This window comes from Grampus griseus (genome assembly GCF_964374135.1).
Source record: "Grampus griseus genome assembly, chromosome: 10".
Lineage (NCBI taxonomy): Eukaryota > Metazoa > Chordata > Mammalia > Artiodactyla > Delphinidae > Grampus > Grampus griseus.
Genome location: NC_139004.1, coordinates 65,451,915 through 65,472,957, shown reverse-complemented (window position 1 = coordinate 65,472,957; position 21,043 = coordinate 65,451,915). Strand labels below are relative to the sequence as shown.

General features: G+C 48.9%; 3 protein-coding genes across 6 annotated transcripts in view; all 3 read left to right on the top strand.

Moving 5' to 3' along the window:
- Positions 1–6,611, top strand: part of RHOA (ras homolog family member A) — a 51,450-nt gene extending 44,839 nt beyond the window's left edge. For all 4 annotated transcript variants that reach the window (XM_082664771.1, XM_082664769.1, XM_082664770.1 and 1 more), the window contains 3 exons: positions 83–203; positions 4,093–4,223; positions 5,710–6,611. In XM_082664771.1, the coding sequence (XP_082520897.1) occupies positions 83–203; positions 4,093–4,223; positions 5,710–5,883 (426 nt within the window). In that variant the 3' untranslated portion in view covers positions 5,884–6,611. The remainder of the gene's footprint in view (positions 1–82; positions 204–4,092; positions 4,224–5,709) is intronic.
- Positions 6,612–8,070: 1,459 nt separating this feature from the next.
- On the top strand, positions 8,071–9,266 carry GPX1 (glutathione peroxidase 1). The gene is made up of 2 exons (XM_082664768.1): positions 8,071–8,425; positions 8,702–9,266. The coding sequence occupies exons 1-2, from the start codon at positions 8,165–8,167 to the stop codon at positions 9,059–9,061; spliced, it is 621 nt and encodes a 206-aa protein (XP_082520894.1). The 5' UTR covers positions 8,071–8,164; the 3' UTR covers positions 9,062–9,266.
- Positions 9,267–19,240: 9,974 nt separating this feature from the next.
- USP4 (ubiquitin specific peptidase 4) overlaps positions 19,241–21,043 on the top strand; it is a 50,369-nt gene continuing 48,566 nt past the window's right edge. The window contains exon 1 of the mRNA XM_082663289.1: positions 19,241–19,368. Coding sequence (XP_082519415.1) covers positions 19,268–19,368 — 101 coding nt within the window. The 5' untranslated portion in view covers positions 19,241–19,267. The remainder of the gene's footprint in view (positions 19,369–21,043) is intronic.

Here is a 21,043-nt window from a genome sequence, read left to right as displayed (position 1 = left end):
AGGTACTGTGTTAAGTGTCACTTCTTCTGAAAGTAAGTGGTGGGATTAACCTGCACTCTTATGTTTATTTTTCTTATCATAGGTAGAGTTGGCTTTGTGGGACACAGCTGGGCAGGAAGATTATGATCGCTTGAGGCCTCTCTCCTACCCGGATACTGATGTTATACTGATGTGTTTCTCCATTGACAGCCCTGATAGTTTAGGTGAGTAGCCCTGCAGCCTGATGTTTGTCACTGCCTGTGTGCCTGGCCGACCTTTGGTTTCTCAGGTCCTTTCTGGGCATCAAGTGACTGAAAAGCAGACATGAGTTTCAGAGAAAGAATCATCACTGGCCAGAGTCCTAGAGCCTTGGGACTGTAGAGCCTGAGCCCTGAGTCCCTTTTCAGCCTAGGTCTCCCATGACTGCCATGTCTACCTTGTAGAGTAGTTGGGTTCTGAACACAAAGCTATTTTTTGTCTTTTTTTGGTTGGGGGTGGGGGAACTGCGCTGCACAGCTTGCCCCGACCAGGGCATTGAACCTGCACCCTCAGCAGTGAAAGCGTGGAGTCCTAACCACTGGACCACCAGGGCATTCCTCAAAGCTATTTTTTGGACTAAGATTTGGGGAAGGTATTCTTTGGGTGTCCACACCTTTTTTCAGTACTTGATATTGAGCCTGCTGCTTCCCAAAATCTAGACCGACTGATGACTTGGTGATTCCTGGTAATGTTTCTAAGCCCTATTTTAGCCGTTTTATAAAGTGTCTTAGCTAATAGAGACTTGAACCTGACATTCCACTAGCTTAGTTGGCCACATGTTTTAGAAGCTGCTTTCCTTCAAAAAAAGAGGGAATGATGCTGACCTCACACTTTGCAAAACAAGGCAGCAAGGCCTGAAACAGAATGTGCTTTCGGTTTGTACTGAAGATGACGAAATGTCTTGCTTGGTGCTGCAGTGCTCTGTTTTTACAGGGCAGCATGTGGGCCAAGGAGATTATCATTAACACAGATGACTGTTGAGGACCTGCTGGTGGCCTGGGCTGTTGCTGGGGAGTTAGGGTTAGAGTGAGCCTTTCTGTGTCATGCTTGTACTCACTTTAATGACAGTACTGGGGGAGGTGCTCCGAGACTTTGAACCACTTGCTCAAGGTCATGCAGCCCAAGGAGCCAAGCTGAGATTGAGTCCCCTGTGCAATATCTCCCAGAACTGAGACAGAGTGGGTGCTCTCTGCCATTGTTTCACTTTGGTTCGTTTTTAACAGTTGTGTTTTAGTTTTGGTTTTCAAATTAATCTGCCTTCCTTTGCGGCGACTGTTAGAAGCCCCTAGAGGCTGAGCTTTAGAGAGAAAATGGAGCCATGTGACACCTTCCCCTCAGACACACACATCATGGACTTTGCCTATAGGAATGAGGAGGGTTGTGTGCCCTTTGCCGCCTCATCCAAGGTATAATCCTTTAGGGACAAAAGTACCTTCAGAGCAAAAAAGTTACTCTTCTTCAGTCTCACATTTTTCTTTTAAGACTGTGTCTGCTGGTCTCGAAGGAAGTCTTCAGCTTTTGACCTCTGTTTGTTTACTATGACTTGTTCCTTGCTATCCTCTCCCCCAGAGGGCAGGTTCTAGGGAGGAGAGCAGAGGTAGAAAGAAAAGAGGCAAAGAGAGATTGATCTCCCTCTCTGAAATACAAACATACCTAGAGAGACTGCTGGTCACTGCAGTAGTATGATAGGTAGGTAGCGCCCCTTTGCTGAGCTGACTAAATTAGCTTGGTTTTGCCAAGGGCCTTTTAAAAGTTCTCTTATCTTGGCTAGGGAGTAGGAGAGAAGTCCACTGGTAGTTTGCCCTAGTAAAATGTGTCTTGGGAACTCAAACGTCTATATCAAGAAACTGAAAAGCTAATGTGAACCTAATGCTGGACTTTGTTTTTACCTGGTTGGATGTTAGACCATGGCACTGAGTCTAGGTGTAGGGTAACAAGTTTGATCAGCAATCAGAATGTTGGTGTGCAGGTTTCAGCCCTGTTGCTGGCCAACGCTGTGACAGTAGTTTACTTTTTGGAACCTCTGCTGTCTCACTGGCAGTTGGTCTAGAGTCTAGATTCTAGTTGAGGCCTGGGGTCAACAAAGTTATGTAAAAGGCCAAATAGTAAATATTTTAGGCTTTGTTGGCCATGTGTTCTCTGTTGGATCTCCTGAACTTTGCCACAACTACTCAACTCTGCTGTTGTAGCACAACAGAGCTTGGCTCTGTTCCAGTAAAACTTCACGTATAAAAGTAGACTCCGGGCGAAATTTCATTTGCTGACCCTTGATCCTAGATAAGGATTCCCTTTCTCTGGCTTTATGGAATTCCCAGTGGCCCCTAAAGCACCCCAGTGTAAATCCATGTAAAGTGATGTGTCCTGATATGATCAGATTACTTTGGAGGTGGGAGCAATCATAGGCGATTGCCATCACTGAATTAAAAAGTAAAAAATTATGTTTTAAAATCATTTATGAAAAGTGAAGATAAGACAGAGGCAATTCATTTCAGTTTACATGTCCTGAATTCCGGGGGGTGGGGGGGACTATTGGAGTAATAATTTTATATATTCAGCAAATAATTATTGAGTGCTTACTTATGGAACCTATATTCTAGATGAAGGGAGACAGAAGAGCAAAAACCACAGTAAATCTGATAGCAAGAAATGTTACAAATAACATTCATAGAGGTGGGTATGGAATAGGCCATGGTAGTATGCTGTTTTAGAAGATGACCATAGGATGGTCAGCCACCTCACTGAAAAGGAAACCTCTGAGCAGAGACCTGAAGTAGGTGAGGGAGGCCAACACAGCCAACAAAAGAGCTTCCCAGGCAGAAGGAAGGAGTCTAGTGTAGTTGTAGCAGAGGGAGTGGAGCGAGGGTTGCAGAGCCATGTGGTTAATGGTGTGGACCTCTCCTTTCATCATGAGTGAGATGGGAGCTTTTGGATGGTTTGAACAAAGGAGTGATGGGATCTCACCTTCTCTTTAAAGTGATCACTGTTGCACCTGAACTGAAAACTGACCACAGGGTGCAGAGATAAGAGCAAGATTCAGTGCTGAGGCTGTTTGCCTTCACTGTTAGATATGCTGGCCCTTGTCTTTTGATTACTCTGCACTTCTCTGGGAACCCCTTTGTTCTAGAATAAGGCTTTGAGTTTTAAGTTGTCACATTAGTGATTGACTCTAGCCGCTATAGCAAAGGAGGAAGGAAGCAGACAAATGTCTGTCTTGTGTGCTGAAGAGTGGAGTGTAGAATTATGAGTTTTCCTGACCTTATTCATGTAGCTTCTGTACCTTCTAGCCAGAAGGCAGAGCATCTTTTATATTCCAACTCCTGCCTTTTGGTCTTGAAGTCAGAGAGTGAACAGTTTACTCCTAAAATATAGTCTTATGATCAGTACCATTTAAATGATCATCATACTAAGTATTCTGTACGCATTGACTCAAAATAACCTCATGTAAGGTATTACTGTTATCCCCATTCTATAGTGTCATCCCTGACACTGAGATGTTCAACGTAGTGGGTGTGTGAGGTTGAACCCAGGCCACTTGTCCACTAAATTACTACAGTATTGGCAAGAAGCTACAGCTGGTTATTACTCATTTTCAAAAGCCACTCAAGCCATTTGAAATACCAGTAATCCAAGGGTAGGTCATGCTGAGGGCCCATGAGTAAGTGTAGAGAAAACATGTGAACCCTGAGCCAGCTATAGCCCCAGAATGGGGACTCCTTCTGTAAGCTGTGGTCAGAATCATCTGCCAGCAGTGACATGGATGGCTGGTGGGGAGCCTTCCTTCTTGGGGCAGGTGGCACCATTGTGGAGCCATCCTTTGCTCCTCCAGAGCCTTTACCTGGTGCCACCTCCAGAGGAGCTGAGCTCCTTGGTGGGAATGAGAAAAGCTGGTGATTCTGTGCTTAAGAGAAGGGGGGTTAGATTTTACCTTTTTCATGGTTTTGAAACTAGTGGAATTCCATTAAATGTCCGGCATATTTCTCAAGAAGTTTCTTTGCAATTTAACTAGGGTTTTTGGAGATCCTTCGAGATAGAATTATATGTATCCCCAAATTATGTGCATTTTGCTTCTTTCAGAAAACATCCCAGAAAAATGGACTCCAGAAGTCAAGCATTTCTGTCCCAACGTGCCCATCATCCTGGTTGGGAACAAGAAGGATCTTCGAAATGATGAGCACACAAGGCGGGAGCTAGCCAAGATGAAGCAGGTATGGTCTAGGGCAGGGCTCTGTCTTCCTGTAGCATTCTTAAACTCGGGGCCTGGGTTCGAGGTTCAGGGAACCCAGCAGAAACCCCCAAAGACCAGGCTGTTTCAGAGAAAGTCCCAGAAGCCTCTCTCTGTCCATCCGGCCCTCACTGACTCGGGCCTGCATAGAGGGGGTCCCTAAAACTCGCTAGTCCTGTAAGATGGAACCTCTCTTGTGAGGTAGTGCTGTGCTCCAAAGATTGCCTGCCTGAGAAAGGACCATCACAGCAATAGTCAGTGCTTCAGATGCAGGAACTTTATCAGGCTCTTGATTTCCCTCTCCAGTTATTACTTTCGTATATGTGAGGCTGAAGATAAATTGGTGGGAACTGAAGAATCAGGAAATCCTGATGGCAGGGAGTCCAAACAGAGAGCCCTAATGCCTTTATAAAAGTGATGGTGGGGCTTCCCCGGTGGCGCAGTGGTTGGGAGTCCGCCTGCCGATTCAGGGGACACGGGTTCACGCCCCGGTGTGGGAGGATCCCACATGCCGCAGAGCGGCTGGGCCCATGCCTCCGGAGCCTGTGCTCCGCAACAGGAGAGGCCCGCGTACCGCAAAAAAAAAAAAAAAAAGCATAAAAAAATTTTTTAAAAAGTGATGATGGAGGTGACATCTTGGCTTCTGAGAAGCCAGGTGGCCCAATGATAGGACTTCCCCACTGCAGGAGGAGTGCCTTGAGGTGTTTTGCACGGGTTCTCCTGAGGTTTCTCTGTCTGAATGTGAAGGTCAGGATCTGTTTCCTTCCCTGAGCATTCAGTCCTCTGTGAAGCTAACTACAAGAAGACCCAAGGGCTTACCCTGGATCAACAGCTTGAGTAATTTTGCCCTTGATTCCCTCAACCCTCTAGGGCTTCTCTGGCCTCTCCTTTTCTCTCTACTTCCCAGAGAAGTGCATGTTTGACAGGGATTTTTTATATATTGGAGGTGGGGGGGTCACCCCATATGAGTGTCATAAGACAGAACTCAAATCTGGGAGTTCGGCAGCTTTTTTTAAAAATTTAATTTATTTATTTATTTATTTTTGGCTGCATTGGGTCTTTGTTGCTGTGCGTGGGCTTTCTCTAGTTGCAGCGAGCAGGGGCTACTCTTCATGGCAGTGTGTGGGCTTTTCATTGTGGTGGCTTCTCTTATTGCGGAGCACGGGCTCTAGGTGCGCGGGCTTCAGTAGTCGTGGCACACGGGCTTCAGTAGCTGTGGCTCGCGGGCTCTAGAGCGCAGGCTCAGTAGTTACGGCTCATGGGCTTAGTTGCTCCGCAGCACATGGGATCTTCCCAGACCAGGGCTCGAACCCGTGTCCCCTGCATTGGCAGGCGGATTCTTAACCACTAAACCACCAGGGAAGCCCTCGGCAGCTTTTTAAAAGCAGTCTTTGAGATGAATTTGGATACACCTACTTACTATATGTATGTAACGCTGTTAACTAAAAGTGCTCTCTTCTCTTTGCTAGGAGCCAGTGAAACCGGAAGAAGGCAGAGATATGGCAAACAGGATTGGTGCTTTTGGGTACATGGAGTGTTCAGCAAAGACCAAAGATGGAGTGAGGGAGGTTTTTGAAATGGCCACGAGAGCTGCTCTGCAAGCCAGACGTGGGAAGAAAAAATCTGGGTGCCTTGTCTTGTGAAACCCTGCTGCAAGCACAGCCCTCATGCGGTTAATTTTGAAGTGCTGTTTATTAATCTTAGTGTATGATTACTGGCCTTTTTCATTTATCTATAATTTACCTAAGATTACAAATCAGAAGTCATCTTGCTACCAGTATTTAGAAGCCAACCATGATTATTAATGATGTCCAACCCACCTGACCCACCAGGGTCCTTCTGACACTGCTCTAACAGCCCTCCTCTGCACTCCCACCTGACACACTAGGCGCTAATTCAAGGAATTTCCTAACTTCTTGCTTCTTTCTAGAAAGAGAAACAGTTGGTAACTTTTGTGAATTAGGCTGTAACTACTTTATAACTAACATGTCCTGCCTATCATCTTTCAGCTGCAAGGTACTCTGGTGAGTCACCACTTCAGAGCTTTACTCATTTTAACAGATTTCATTGGCATAGCTCTGGGTGGCAATCCAGTTTTTTGAAAATGTGCTCAGCCAGAAAGGCCCAAGTCCACGCAGCTGTGGCAAAGTTACAGTTCTGTGGTTTCATGTTAGTTACCTTATAGTTACTGTGTAATTAGTGCCGCTTAATGTATGTTACCAAAAATAAATATATCTACCCCAGACTAGATGTAGTATTTTTTGTATAATTGGATTTCCTAATACTGATATTTGTCATCCTCACAGAAAGTGTATTGGTTTTTTTTAAAAAAAGAAAGTGTATTTGAAAATAAAGTCAGATGGAAAATTCATTTTTTAAATTCCTGTTTTGTCAGTTTCTCTGATAAAAGATGGCCATGTCTCCCCTTTTCGGCCCCACATATTCCAGTACCCCCTTCCCCAGAGCTGGGCTAAGTAAATAGGAATTTGGTTTTACGCCTGAGGCACTTAGATAATTCAGAAGGTGGCATAACCTGTCTCACCTGGACTGCAGGGTCTGGCTCTAGTTCACAGTGCTCTTTCTTCTCACTGTATCCAGGTTCCCTCCCAGAGGAGCCACCAGTTCTCTTGGGTGGCCCACGGTTTCTCTGTCCTCTCCAGCTGACTAAACTTTTTTTCTGTACCAGTTAATTTTTCCAACTACTAATAGAATAAAGGCAGTTTTCTAAACTTCCTGTATCCTGGTGTTTGTGTTGGCTCTCTCCAGGGCTGGGAATGGAGGATGAATTCTGCCTAGCTCACCTTGGAAGTTTCCTTCAGGGAGCAAAGTACCGGCTTGCCCACCCCCACCCCAAAGCTGGCACTAACCTGGCTTCTGCCAAAGAGGTGGAAGTGATTATCTTATGTCCCATTCAAGTTCAGAGTAGGGTGGGGTAGGGAATGCAGCCGACTGAGGGGTACTCCAAGCAGTCGTTCTTCTGGACAAATCTTAGTGTGATATTTTCCTCTTCTTACTACCTGTCCATTTTCAGTGTCTTTTACTTCCTTGCCTGAGCTCCAGATGAAGCTGAGGATGGTCTGAAATCGACTGAGTCCCCTTGGCCCTGCATGCTTTTGGGCTCCCCTCCAGGGGTCTGGAGCAGGGCCTGAGTAGTGACCCCAGAAAACCTGTGTAAGGGTAGTGCCACACTGGGGGTGTAAAAGTAGGAGGGAAACCAGAGGCCAGGAGGAGAACACAGTCTAGGGCAGCCCCAGAATGCAAGGAAATGGGTTAGAAAGAGCTGGCTTTTGGCGTCCAGCCCTGGCTGCCCGCCCCCTTTCTCCCCAGCATTGCCCACCCTCCTCCAACTTAACCTTCCTAGAACCAGGAAGTGTCAACACAGAGGACTTGCCTTGGCAGCTGCTGCTAACTGCACCATCATCACAAGTCATAATTCCCTCTGCGCCTGACAATAGGGCACTTTCTCGGGGAGTAGGAATATGGCATAGGCTGGGAGGGCTGTGTGGCCACAGGCAGCGAAAGATTCTGTTGCTGGCGAGTCTCCCCGTGCCGGGCCCCAATCCCTGAAGAACCATTGAGAAAGAATCCGGAGCCCTCTTCGGCCTGGGCTCTGGGCTGGATAATCCGGGCGACTGCCACAGCGCCGGCGCTGCGCTCCCTGGGCGGGGCCAAACGCGTCCGCGCCTCGGCACGGTCTGGGCGGTGTCCGCATCCGGCCCGACCGCACCCTCCAGCTTCGCGGGACCACAGTCGTAGGACAGAGGCCGGATGAGGCGGGACCGAGCGGGGGAGGGGTGTAGGAGCGGCCGGAAAAGTGCCCGAGCCACATGACCTCGGTCGCCCGCCTGTTAAAAGGAGGCGCTTCCCGGCCCGGCTTGTTCGTCTAGCCCGCGGCTCTGCCCTGTCTTTTTGTGCACCTACGCCATGTGTGCCGCTCAGCGCTCGGCGGCCGCCCTGGCTGCAGCGGCCCCGCGCTCGGTGTACGCCTTCTCTGCGCGTCCGCTGGCCGGCGGGGAGCCCGTGAACTTGGGGTCCCTTCGGGGCAAGGTGCTGCTCATTGAGAATGTGGCGTCGCTCTGAGGCACAACTGTCCGGGACTACACCCAGATGAATGACCTGCAGCGGCGCCTCGGGCCCCGGGGCCTGGTCGTGCTCGGCTTCCCGTGCAACCAGTTTGGGCATCAGGTGCGCCTGGCCGAGCGGAGCGGGGGTGGGCGTACGACCGCGGTTAGGAACGCCGGCGGACGACCCGCTGGGCCCAGCAGCTGCGCGCCCTGGGGGCGGAGAGGCGGGCCACCGGCTCACTTCCCTCCGGCGCTCGTCCCGGCTGGGGTTGAGGTCCACCCTGGGGTTGTGAAAGAAAGGCCAGAGTCTAGTGACTCATGGAGAAACAATGTTTGCAGTTAGAAGGCTTCGCTTCCCCTCGCAGCCCCGGGTCCCAGCTGCTCTCCCCTCCCGCAGGAAAATGCCAAGAACGAGGAGATCCTGAATTGCCTCAAGTACGTACGACCAGGCGGCGGGTTCGAGCCCAACTTCATGCTCTTCGAGAAGTGCGAGGTGAATGGCGAGAAGGCACATCCGCTCTTCACCTTCCTTCGGGAGGCTCTGCCCACGCCCAGTGACGACGCCACTGCCCTCATGACAGACCCCAAGTTCATCACCTGGTCTCCGGTGTGCCGCAACGACGTTGCCTGGAACTTCGAGAAGTTCCTGGTGGGCCCAGACGGTGTGCCCGTACGCAGGTACAGCCGCCGCTTTCTGACCATCGACATCGAGCCTGACATCGAAGCTCTGCTGTCTCAGGGGCCTAGCTGTGCCTAGGGTGCCCCTCCTACCCCTGCTCCTTGGCAGTCACAGCGTTGCCCTCTGGGGATTTTATCCGTGAAGGTGTTTCCTCTAAACCTGCATGGAGGAATGCCAGATGTCCAGGAAAATCCCCTGAGATGGGCACTGGTCCTGTCCATCCCAGCCTCCCCTTTCCCAGACCACAGCTTTCTCATTAATAAAGTGCTGAGTGTGAGCAGAACTGTGTGTATGTCCTGTATCATTGTCAGATGGGGACACCTTTCCTACTAACCTCATTGTCATAGGGCTGGGAGCTTAAGCCCCCATTCCTTGGCTGGCATTACCTAGCCAAGCCTGAACATCCCAAAATTTTGTCTGCTGTAGAATTCACTCTTTCCTATGTGGGAATCCTAGCTCCTGTCTCAGCATTTCTCCCTCTGCCAGGACATGCAGCAGGGCCATCCTGAGGCTCTGTTACAAGAGAAAGTCTTTATTTCAAAAAGAGGAAGAAATTTCAAAGGCTGACTGCCTATCCTCAGTAGTTTGGCCTCTCCTTTCTGAGTATTTGCTCTGCTCAAAATGACCTTCACAAAAAATAACACCATGGGCTCCCACTTACTGGCTTTGTAACTGCAGAACCAGCCCAAACTGGCCCTGCTCTGTTGATAACAAGATACTGAGTTCTTCAGAGATAGCAGAACAAAACCGCAAGTCATGCAGCAGAGGAGAAATTTTGAATTCTAATAATGCCTGGAACCAAGGTTTTCCACCTCCACCCCTCCTCCCCCACATAGAACCAAAAGAACCCAGATGTGACCAGAACCTGAATGCTGGAACCCTTTCAGAAGTGAAAGATCCATTGTCCAGGAAGACCCAGTGCTGAAGTCCCCTTTACCATACCTTACCATAAATGGCCAAGTTCCAAAGCCCTCCAGTCAAAACCTGCCCCACCAGTGCTTCCACCTATGAACCCATCCTCCCCTAACTCAAAAAAGTTTGACCAAACCCCAGATTAGGGAGATAAATTTGAGAGCCTTGCCTCCTGTCTCCTTGCCAGTCAACCTCACAATAAAGCTCTTTGCTCAAAAGTGGGTGCCATAGTATTGGCTTCTATGTGTGTTGGGCAGCAAGTCCTTACTTGGTAACAGCCTCCTCAAGTGTTAGGGCCATACAAGCCCACTTTGCACAGTTGGCAGCTTATGCAACATAACTCTTTCCCCATTACTTTGCTAGATCTTCTTTGCATAGCGCTATCCAGTGCTTCTATCTGCTCTGATGCTGCGCTTACTGGCTGCTGCCTCTCAGGTACTCAGAAGAGTATACAACTGGTTGTTCTGACCATGCCTTGCAGTTGCAATTGCATGGTCAGGCTTAGGATAGGCGTGTATCTTGGAGGCCAGCTGCTTCTCAGGTATGGCTCAGGTCCAACTTCTCCATCTGTTGTTCCTGTTGTCAGTAATCTCTTGAGACAGACCTAGAGGCACTTCCTATCACAATACAAGGGACTCTGCAGGGCTTGTATGCAATGAAGCTTCTGTTGGGACAGACAAGCACCCAGATATGTGTTATCAGTCCAGAACAAGGTCCAGAGGTTTTGGGGTCCCAATGTTTATGCTCAAATTGGTGGCTCAAGTCCCTTCTGTGTCTTAACCAACTCTCAAGAACTTTTCTTCTAACCCTAAGCAGGCATCTTTGCTGCTGCCCTCCCCCTCTGCCTGCCCTTAGGTCATTAAGGGCTGTATTTGTTCTGGCTCCCTCTCTCTCCATCATCAAAACAGGCCCACCTCCCTCTGGCTGCAAGGCCTCTCCACCTCGCTTTTGAGTCCCCTCTGAGGTAACAAGACAGAGCTCTGTTCCCCATTGAGACCCCACTCTATCTGTGCTCCTCTCAGAACCAAAAGTCTTGATTACATCTGTGAGTGACTGGTCTGCTTCCCCAGAGGGTGAAAGTCTGGGAGGTGGAAAGGGGCTGGTCATCTCCTCAGGGTCCATAGGGCCTTGTGTATAGCATGAATCAGCCAGTGTTTGTCAATTAATATAAAGAGAATAACTTTCCACTCAAAACAGGGTCAGGGGGACTTCCCTGGTGGCACAGTGGTTAAGAATCTGCCTGTCAAGGCAGGGGACACAGGTTCGATCCTTGGTCTGGGAAGATCCCACATGCCATGGAGCAACTAGGCCCGTGTGCCACAACTACTGAGCCTGCACGCTGCAACTACTGAGCCCACACACTGCAACTACTGAAGCCTGCGCAACTAGACCCTGTGCTCTGCAACAGAAGCCACCGCAATGAGAAGCCCACGCACCACAATGAAGAGTAGCCCCCACTCTCCGCAACTAGAGAAAGCCCGCGTGCAGCAACGAAAACCCAAGACAGCCAAAAGTAAAAAAAATAATAAAATTTAAAACAAACAAAAAAACAGGATCAGGGATTTTTTTTTTTTTTTTTTTTTGCAGTACGCGGGCCTCTCACTGCCATGGCCTCTCCCGTTGCAGAGCACAGGCTCCGGACGCGCAGGCTCAGCGGCCATGGCTCACGGGCCCAGCCGCTCCGCGGCATGTGGGATCCTCCCAGACCGGGGCACGAACCCACGTCCCCTGCATCGGCAGGCGGACTCTCAACCACTGTGCAACCAGAGAAGCCCCAGGGATTTTTGAGGATTATTTGTAGACTCCAAATCTGACTGCTGGAATGGAAACTAACAACCTGTTCACCTGGGTATATCTGGGTATACCTAGGCCATCTTTGACCTCCTTAAACCCCACATCTCTTCTCTAAAAGCCCTTTGCTCCTTTATTGCAACACTCATCATTCAGCCCTGTGCCATATACTCTGCTGGGTGCCAGGATACAGTCCTCAGGAAAGCAGAAAGACTCTATAATTACTAAATGCATATTTAGTTCTATGAGAGTAGTATGGGGTACTTTGAGAATAAACTAGAGGGCCTGGCCCAGTGGGGAGGATCACGCTTTTGTCTCTTGGAGGGAGTGACAGTGAAGCTGAAGAGAGGTTAAGAAGCAGTTAGCTGAGGAACAAGCTGATGGAGGGTGGACAGGCAGGGAGTTCAGTGTGTGAAGGTCTGAGGTGGAAAGGTGGCATCACTGACAATCAGGTACTACAAGGAGGAGCAGGTGTGGGGAGAAGAAAAGTGTTTAGATTCAGATTTGGTGCATGAGACATCCAGATGGAGATATCTGGAGCAGATATCTGGAGCCTTACAAGAGGCTCAGAAAAGGAATTTGGGTTGGAGACAAAGGTCTAGTCAAGGGGTCAGTAAGTAGCCATTGGAGAGGATACGGTCTCACCTGGGGAGAGTGACAAGAAGAAGATCAGGTGGCCTAAACTTGAGGCCTATGAATTCACAGTGTTTCTGGCTCAGATGGCAGAGAGGCACAGCTGGAACAGTGATGGTTGGAGTCAAAGAGCTGAGGGAAGGGACATTTCATAAAGAATTGTTAGCTGGGGACTTCCCTGGTGGTCCAGTGGTTAGGATTCTGCACTTCCACTGCAGAGGGCACAGGTTCAATCCCTGGTCAGGGAACTAAGATCCCGCATGCCTCACAGCGTGGCCAAAATAAAAAAAATAAAAAGAATAGTTAGCTGGGATGAGTGCTTGTGAACTGAGGGGTCCTCAGCAAGTGCAGTCCTGGGGGAAGCTAGAGCTGTAACCAAACAGCCAGTGCCCGAGATCTACCAGGTCCTATTCTGGGAGCTAATACACAGTGCCCCAAAATCACCTGGGTGCTTGTTAAAAGCTATGTCCACGGCCCCCCTCCAGAGATGCTGATGTGAATAGCCTGGGGATTTAGGGTCCTATTCAATGTCCTACAGCTGAACCCATGAGGAGAGACTTCCTGCTCCAACTCTCCCCTTTCCTGTAAAGGGTCAGTGTGGCCTGGGCCACACTCTCTGGTTAGGCTCTGGGATGGGAATCCAGGGCTTTCCAAACTGACTCCAACTTCTTCCCCTCTGGGTTACCTGGTGACTCACCCCTCCTTACCCACTTTTTTTTTTTTTCTTCTTCAGTTTATGCCTTAGGCTGCAAGAGAAAGGAAATTCTGAGATCCCCATTGTGGCTGACACTGGCTGGTGAATACTCCTCCTCAGACTTGAAGCTGCATGCCTCCTTTAACTGTCCTTTTCAACTCTCTCTTTTTCTAGGAACACTCAGACTAAAGCCGGTTAACACTTCATCTTCCTCCCCAAGAAACTGGACATCTTCCCCCAAAACACACACACATTCTTTCTCATTCAACCATGCAACTGCTACTGGCTCTGACCTGCACCCACTCCACCCCACTGTGAATCAGCAGCTCAAATTAACAAGTAAAAGTGAAGGAATCCCAGTGAACCTGCCTGAGGTCCTGGCCTTTGGTAGCAGTGCCTCCGGGACACTGCCTGATCTGGGAGTAACAGCAGCATTTAGGCCACAGGTCTTCTGAGAAGAGGATGGGTCGTGCTGTTACTCAGTAGGTTCAGAAGCCACCATTTTAGCAGTTCTTCCAGAAATGCTGGTTTAAAATTTTTTTTTAAACATTAAATCTGATAAAATATGTATATTAAATCACAATGTACACACTAAAATTTATTTGTCAACTATACCTCAACAAAGCTGAAAGAAAATCTGATAAAATTCATTTGGTCAGGCACTTATTGCACAATTAGTTCTTTATCACATGACTTCCTCATTCTGTCTCGATGTAGTTCCACAAACAACATTTAAAATAAGCTTATTTTCAGTGAGGCATTCCTGGCCTGATCAGCCTTTTCTCATAAGTTTTAACTTTGGGGTAATATTGAGTAAAAATACTTGCTAAAGCTTTCCACAAGAGAAATAAATCCATCCACAGCATGGATTTATTTTTTTAATTTTTTTGCTGTACGCGGGCCTCTCACTGTTGTGGCCTCTCCCGTTGCGGAGCACAGGCTCCAGACGCGCAGGCTCAGCGGCCATGGCTCACGGGCCCAGCCACTCCGCGGCATATGGGATCTTCCTGGACCGGGGCACGAACCTGTGTACCCCTGCATCAGCAGGCGGACTCTCAACCACTGTGCCACCAGGGAAGCCCCACAGCATGGATTTTTAAAGAATGGGCAGGGATCCCTGTCAGAGTACTCTGAATTTGGCAGGTTTTTGTTATTACAATCACCAAATAGGCTAGATGAGCATGCTTTCATAGAGGTGTGACACACCTGGGCTGGCACTAAAATAAAGCCCAGCTGGAGATAGTCAATAAGTTACTGGGCATCAGGCACTGCTGGATTGGGAAGCAGGAGCTCAGATGAGAGAAGTTCTTGCCCAAGGAGTGAGGGCTCATGGGCACTGGCCCTGTGGGTAACAGAGAAGCCAACTTGAGATCTGACATCCTTCAGCTTTGACCTACCCAAGAACTCAAATCCAGACTTGTCACGTGAAAAAACAAAAATAAAATCACTAACTAGGTGGGCCACTTGCTGGTGGGTATTCTGTTAGTTGCATCCAGAAGCATTGAAACTGACAGGACATGACAGTGATGTGCTGGGCAGAGGCCCAGTAGCCCTTCTATCCTTCATCCTGCAGACAGAAACCCCACTCCCAGCACCCTTCCCAGGTCCAGTGTAGCCGTGGCCAGCAAAGCCAAGGTAGGAGACCACAGAACAGGCTCACTTAATCCAAATGCCCAGAGTTGGGGCAGTATCCAGGGGCAGGGGCAGCCCACCTTGGGTGGTGTCCTACGGTCCTGCAGGCTACCTGACTCCACAGGGAGGCGAGTGGAGGGAATCTGAGCCTCCCTGCAGAAGAAGCACCTATTACCCCAGCCTCCTCTGTCCCCAGCACGTGGCTATACCTGTGTACATGTGTGTGAATCTAAAGAAGCCCTGGTCCCCTCAGGATTCCTTGGCAGACTCATCATGCATCCTCAAAGGTCAGGGGGGATGTTAAGCGTACCGTTTTGTTTTTTTTTTTGGGCCTCACCGCTGCGCAGCATGTGGGATCTTAGTTCCCCGACTAGGGATCGAACCCGCACCCCCTGCACTGGAAGTGCAGAGTCTTAACTACTGGACCACCAGGGAAATCCCTCCCTTTTTTTTTTGTCTTTAATTTTTTTCATCTTTTTTTTTTCATCTTTAATGTTAAGCATACCTCTGCTTCCTACACCAGTTGCTTATGTTTCCTTCCTAGCAAAGTGTCTACAGCATCACCCTCCATGTTCCTCTAGCACTTTTATCACACAACACACTATAATTACATGTGAAAACATCTTCCCCAACCTCACTGGCTGGGAACCCCTGGACGGTAGGGACTGGGAGGACATAACAGATTATCAGTCAAATGAAAAAAATGACTACTCTCTGGATAATTCTTTCATTCATTCACCCAAGAAATGCTTATGGAGAATTTGCTCTGTGCAAAGGGAAAATGACACATACAATTAATATCTAAATGCTTATTTAAGGTTAAGACATTGATGGTAACAGAATTAGAGCAGGAAGAGGAGACATGACCACACATGGGCCCAGGACACAACACCTTCCCCACCAAATCAGGGCTAGCTACCGACAGTGGCATAACCAGAATGGAATATCCAACATGGGAAAAATGATCCCACGTCCTTTCTGTGAGATTCATTCAGTTTTTTGCCTCTGTCACCTTCCCCAGTAACCCAACGCTTATGTAACAGAGGTGAAAGTGTCACTGATAAGACATTTAATTCTTCTAAAATGTACCTCTAGAGGCTTTCACTTTTTCACAGTCCCCTGGGCAAGGTAAGGAAGCACAGGCAAGAAGGAAAAAAAAGTATTTCTCTCCTGATGCCACCTCTAATCAAAAGGTGCCCAAGGGACTTCCCTGGTGGTGCAGTGGTTAAGAATCCTCGTGCCAATGCAGGGGACACGGGTTCGATCCCTGGTCTGGGAAGATCCCACATGCCGCGGAGCAACTAAGCCTGAGGGCCAAAACTACTGAGCCCGCATGCCACAACTACTGAAGCCCGCACTCTCTAGGGTCCGTGTGCCACAACTACTGAGCCCACGTGCTGCAACTACTGAAGCCCACGCGCCCAGTGCCCATGCTCTGCAACAAGAGAAGCCACTGCAGTGAGAAGCCCACGCCCCGCAACGAAGAGTAGCCCCCGCTCACCGCAACTAGAGAAAGCCCACACGCAGCAACGAAGACCCAATGCAGCCGATAAAAAAAAAAAAAAAAAGGTGCCCAGTATTTGTGAATACAGCCACATATGCTCTATGATTGCCGGCCAAGTGTGGACCAAGGGTGACTGGGGAGGGCCAACTCCAGGTAGGTTTAGAGCAAGCCATAGTACCAGCCAAGGCAAGAACTTTATGATTTGGAATCAAATAAAACTTAAAGTTCACACACCCAGACATTACAAACCCTCAATTAGATAGATCATCACAGTCCAAGATCGTAGTATGTAACCAATCAGCCAGACCTGTCGCCTCCAGCTCTCTTCCTGCTTTCCTTCCTGTTGTGCTCCAAGCTCCCTTGGCAACAAGTGAGTTGTTCAGTTCTGGGGTTTGGTTGCAGGGCCAAGAGAGGGGCCTACTAGGCCCATACCTCTCCCTAGGGGAAATGGCCCAACAGAGATCACAGTCCTGGGGCCAGGGTGTCTCCTGAGTTGAATCACTCAACTCCTTTCCTCCCAAATCCGCGGGTCACTCTCACAACACCAGGAACACACAGGCAGATGTTCATTGTTTCTAGTTCTCAGTTTTTAACATATAATCAAACTCACTAAGAAAGTTTTAAAACTGGAAATAATGGCGATCTGATTATGAAGTTTCACATTATTCCTTGCAGTTTAACTACTGGCACTTGATAATTTTAATATAAATTTTTAGGGACTACCCATAATTAGTGTACTATTTTTACAGCTATTTAATAGCACTGAAGAGATCCAGGCTTAAAAAGATTTTCCAAAGTTTTCATTTTTATAATTAGGTTTTGTCCCTCTTTCTAGTGGTGCTGACAACCTGTCCTACTTCCTTAAGACTCTGACCCATGCCATAAATGGTATAGGAGAAACTGCTAAAAAAAGAAGAGGCAAGCAGACATTGTAATGTAGGTTCTGAAGTCATGTCAGTAACCCAACTTTCTTCTTCCATAAATAGGACTAAAGGCAGTGTTTCTCATTTGATAACATTTTTAACAATTTCAAAGAACTTTCACAGGAGGGCACTTGGGGTGTCAGGGTTGGCTCCCCAGATGTAGAATTATCACGTGATGGTAACTCTTATCTACAGGGGATTAACTGCTATGTGGTTATTCAAGGCAGTTTTAATTCCAAATTACTTTCCCCTGCTATCTACCCAAATGCCAAAAGGCCTCTGTTACCAGATGGTGTGTGATAGATGTCCTAGGAGTGCAAATTAATTTCAATTAGCCAAAACCCAACATAAAAATAGTAAATCTGTTCAAATGACCTACCACAGCTTCACCAGGCCAGCTCTCTCTTCCACCCCCAACACTGAACATGGCTCATCTGTTTCTCCTCTCCTGCCTCATAGGCACCTTTCCAAAGGTTCCTAGTAGGTCTCTGGGCTGCACCACTGTAGGCATAAAGCACCCTCAGCTATTTCTCTCTGCTCTTCAACCTCCTACAATATCTGTGCGTCATTTAAGGCAGGACATATGGTCCCTCCGGCCTCCCTTCTAGCTTTAGCTCTCAGGTCCTTTCAGTCTGTGCCCAGCTCAACTGGCCTAATCTTCACTCTTTAATCCTTTCTTGCTTGCTCCAGAAATTCTCTTTGACGCCTCTAGTCGCCTCTCCTTTAACATGCACCGTCATTTCTATGCTTTCTTCAAGATCACACTTGGGACTTCCCTGGTGGCGCAGTGGTTAAGAATCAGCCTGCCAATGCAGGGTACATGGGTTCGAGCCCTGGTCCGGGAAGATCCCACATGCCGCAGAGCAACTAAGTCCGTGGGCCACAGCTACTGAGCCTGTGTGCCACAACTACTGAAGCTCACGTGGCTAGAGCCTGTGCTCTGCAACAAGAGAAGCCACCGCAATGAGAAGCCCGTGCACCTCAACGAAGAGTAGCCCCCGCTCTCCGCAACTAGAGAATGCCTGCACACAGCAATGAAGACCCAACGTAGACCAAAAAAAAAAAAAAAAAAGAAATCACACTCAAAAGGTACTTAAGTCAAAGGCTCCCTTTCACAGCTCTGGGTCTAGTCTTTGGTTCATAGCCTGTAACGGTGCTTATCACGCACTTCTTGGCACTGGGGCTATTTGTGGAAGATCCCCTCTCCTCTATTAGATCGTATAAAGGCAGGTACTGGGTCTTATTTTTCTCTGAGGGTGGGAACTGGTAGACTCACCTAAGCCAGCTGCCTGGTCTCCTCCTTGCTCTGGGTGTACTTCCCCCTCCAGGAGGAGGGCTGTGTTTTTTGTATGCAAGGTCGAGTGGGAAACATACGGTGTTGAGGACACTATATCTTGCTGTAGCAACAAATCAGCAGCCTGGACATCTAATGTGGAGAATACACCTAGTCCTCTCCTCCCACCCCCGTTGCTATGGCCCCTCTGTGGCTGCCTGCCTCCCTGACAAAGTAAGCAGCTAGCTCAGTGGAGGGCTTGTGGAATTCAGCCTGGGCCAGGTGATTCTGGCGTCCAGACGGACACTATTGCTAATGACTAGGCCACACCGTCGAGTCCCGGTCCCAAAGCGCTGGTGCACCTGGCACTCTCCAAAATCTCTGTAGGGTCTCCCGTACAGGGACCTGGAGCCCACGTTTGGGCAGCTAAAGACTTGCCTAAGGTCTCTGCTTAAAGTGGACTGGCTGGAGTGAAAACAAGAAAATCTAGTTCCAGGGCTTCTCGCACCTGGCGCTGCGTTTATTTAAGACCAGGATAACACCGCTGGCCGGAAGGGGGTGCCGGAAGCGTCGTGGGGCCTGCGGTCTGACTCCTTGAGATCACCGGGTTGGACAGGGAAAGGGGTGCCGGACGGCCACCAGGCGGCGAGACCTGCCAGGCGGAGGAAGCGCCGACTTCATCTCCGCACCGCCTCCCTTCCGGCCCCCCTCCCGGCTCCACCGCGCACTGGCGGGAGAGGGGCGGCGCGTCGTGGGTGTTGGAAAGACAGAGGCTGGCAGGCGCAGCGGGCCGCGGCGAAGGGAGGGGCTTGGGCGCGCGCACATACGCGTGTGCGTGCGTGCGTGCGTGCGTGGGCGCGGACCACAGCACGCTGTGCGCGAGGCGGATGTCCGGGCCGGTAGGGCCGGAGACACGGACGAGATGGCGGAAGGCGGGGGCTGTTGTGAGCGACCGGATGCGGAGACCCAGAAATCCGAGCTCGGGGCCTTAATGAGGACCACGCTCCAACGAGGGGCGCAGTGGTGAGCGCTGGGCCCGCCTTTCCGCCCCACAGGGTCAGGGGCCGGCGCTCGGACGCTCAGGTCCGGCCCCTCTTTCCCAGCTTGGGCAGGGGCCAGGCGGGGGCGATGTTAGTGACCCTGAGAGAGTGGCTTGAACTCCGCCCCTCCCTCTAGGGGAGGGAGCCCTAGATTACCTCTGGGAAAGCGTGGGTGGAGCTGAGGGTCGTCCCGGTCCATTCGGAGCCCCACGGGGCGGATCCGGCGGAGGCTAGGGCTACGGGATGGACAGAAGCGGAATGCTCACGGGGATCTTCAGGTTGAGGAGAGGTCTTTACCTTTGAGGACTCGCTTTGTGACTTTGGGCGAAGGCGTCCACACCTCACAGACCCTGATTCCTTACTATTAAAACCAGGGTAGCGATATTTGGCGCCCCTGCCTTCAGTTGGTTGAGGCGTAGATCCGAAGTAGATACTTGTAAACTGCCGAACGGACGTCAAGGTCAGAGGCTGAGCAAATGTCTGAGAGCCGCAGGTTATTTTGGTAGCAGATGTCAAAAATAATTGTGGCGGCAGCATTTCAGAGTGGGAGAGGCAGGTAGCCTAGAGCCTAACTAAAAAGAGGATTAAAAGACCAGGATTTAGAAGAGCAAGTCTGAGTCAGGAAGTTTTTCTTAATAAATTGTCTAGTAGAAGGGACAGGACTTCCACCAGTGAAGAGATTCCTGGGTGGTATTATTGTGTGGGAGCAGAAAACTGGGGCTTGTCTTTGCATTGAATATGATTGATCAACCCTCTTTAGGAAACTATGGTAGTGGTCATAATGCCCCTTATAGTGACAGAGGAATTGAGCAGGAAAGAGAAGCATTGAGATTAGGAAGAATTCAGTCTTTACAGTGTTCTTGAGCTAGCCAGGCTGTGAAAGGCAGGGCAGGCAGAAGTACTTTTAGATGATATCCTGAGTAGTGGTGGCACATGAAAAATACTCAGCAGAAGCAGAGAAGTTTCACGTAGACTAAAATCACACATTAAAAGTGTTTGGAGGGGAAAGAGCATTTTAGAGATTTGGATATACTTATGGATCCTTGTGGCCTTGGGGAAGCTGCCTGATCTCTGAAGTGTGTTGGTTGTAAAATTTGAAGGACTCACCAATATAATTGTTGTGCTTTGTTCCCCTACAGAGGTTTTCCCCATCTTCTGTCTTAATTGTAAAACAGCATGGTGATACTTCTAAAATATAACCAGATCAACTTAATGCTTTTTTGACAAGATAAACACACCAAGACAATATTATATGTATATATGTACATGTATATATGTGTACATGTATGTGTGTGTGTGTATACACACACACACACACACACATATGTACACACGCAAACACATTTTTTGATATCTTGTTTGGTCCTCAGAGGAAAACTGAAGTGTGTGATGTTATTACCTCATTTTTAGAAAGAAAATTGTTTTACTGCTCTTCATATCAAGCAAAGCACTGTATCCAAACTGTCTGCCTGGACAAGGACCTCTACAAAGATCATTATGAAATTAATGACATGGTCATTAGCAAACAAGATTTTCCCCATAGAAAGAATTTCTTTAAACAAGCATTTTGAAGCCAGTCATTTCCTTCCTTTCATTTATGGATTCTTTCAACAATCATTTCACTTAATGGATGCCTGCCTTGGGCCAGGCTCACTGTG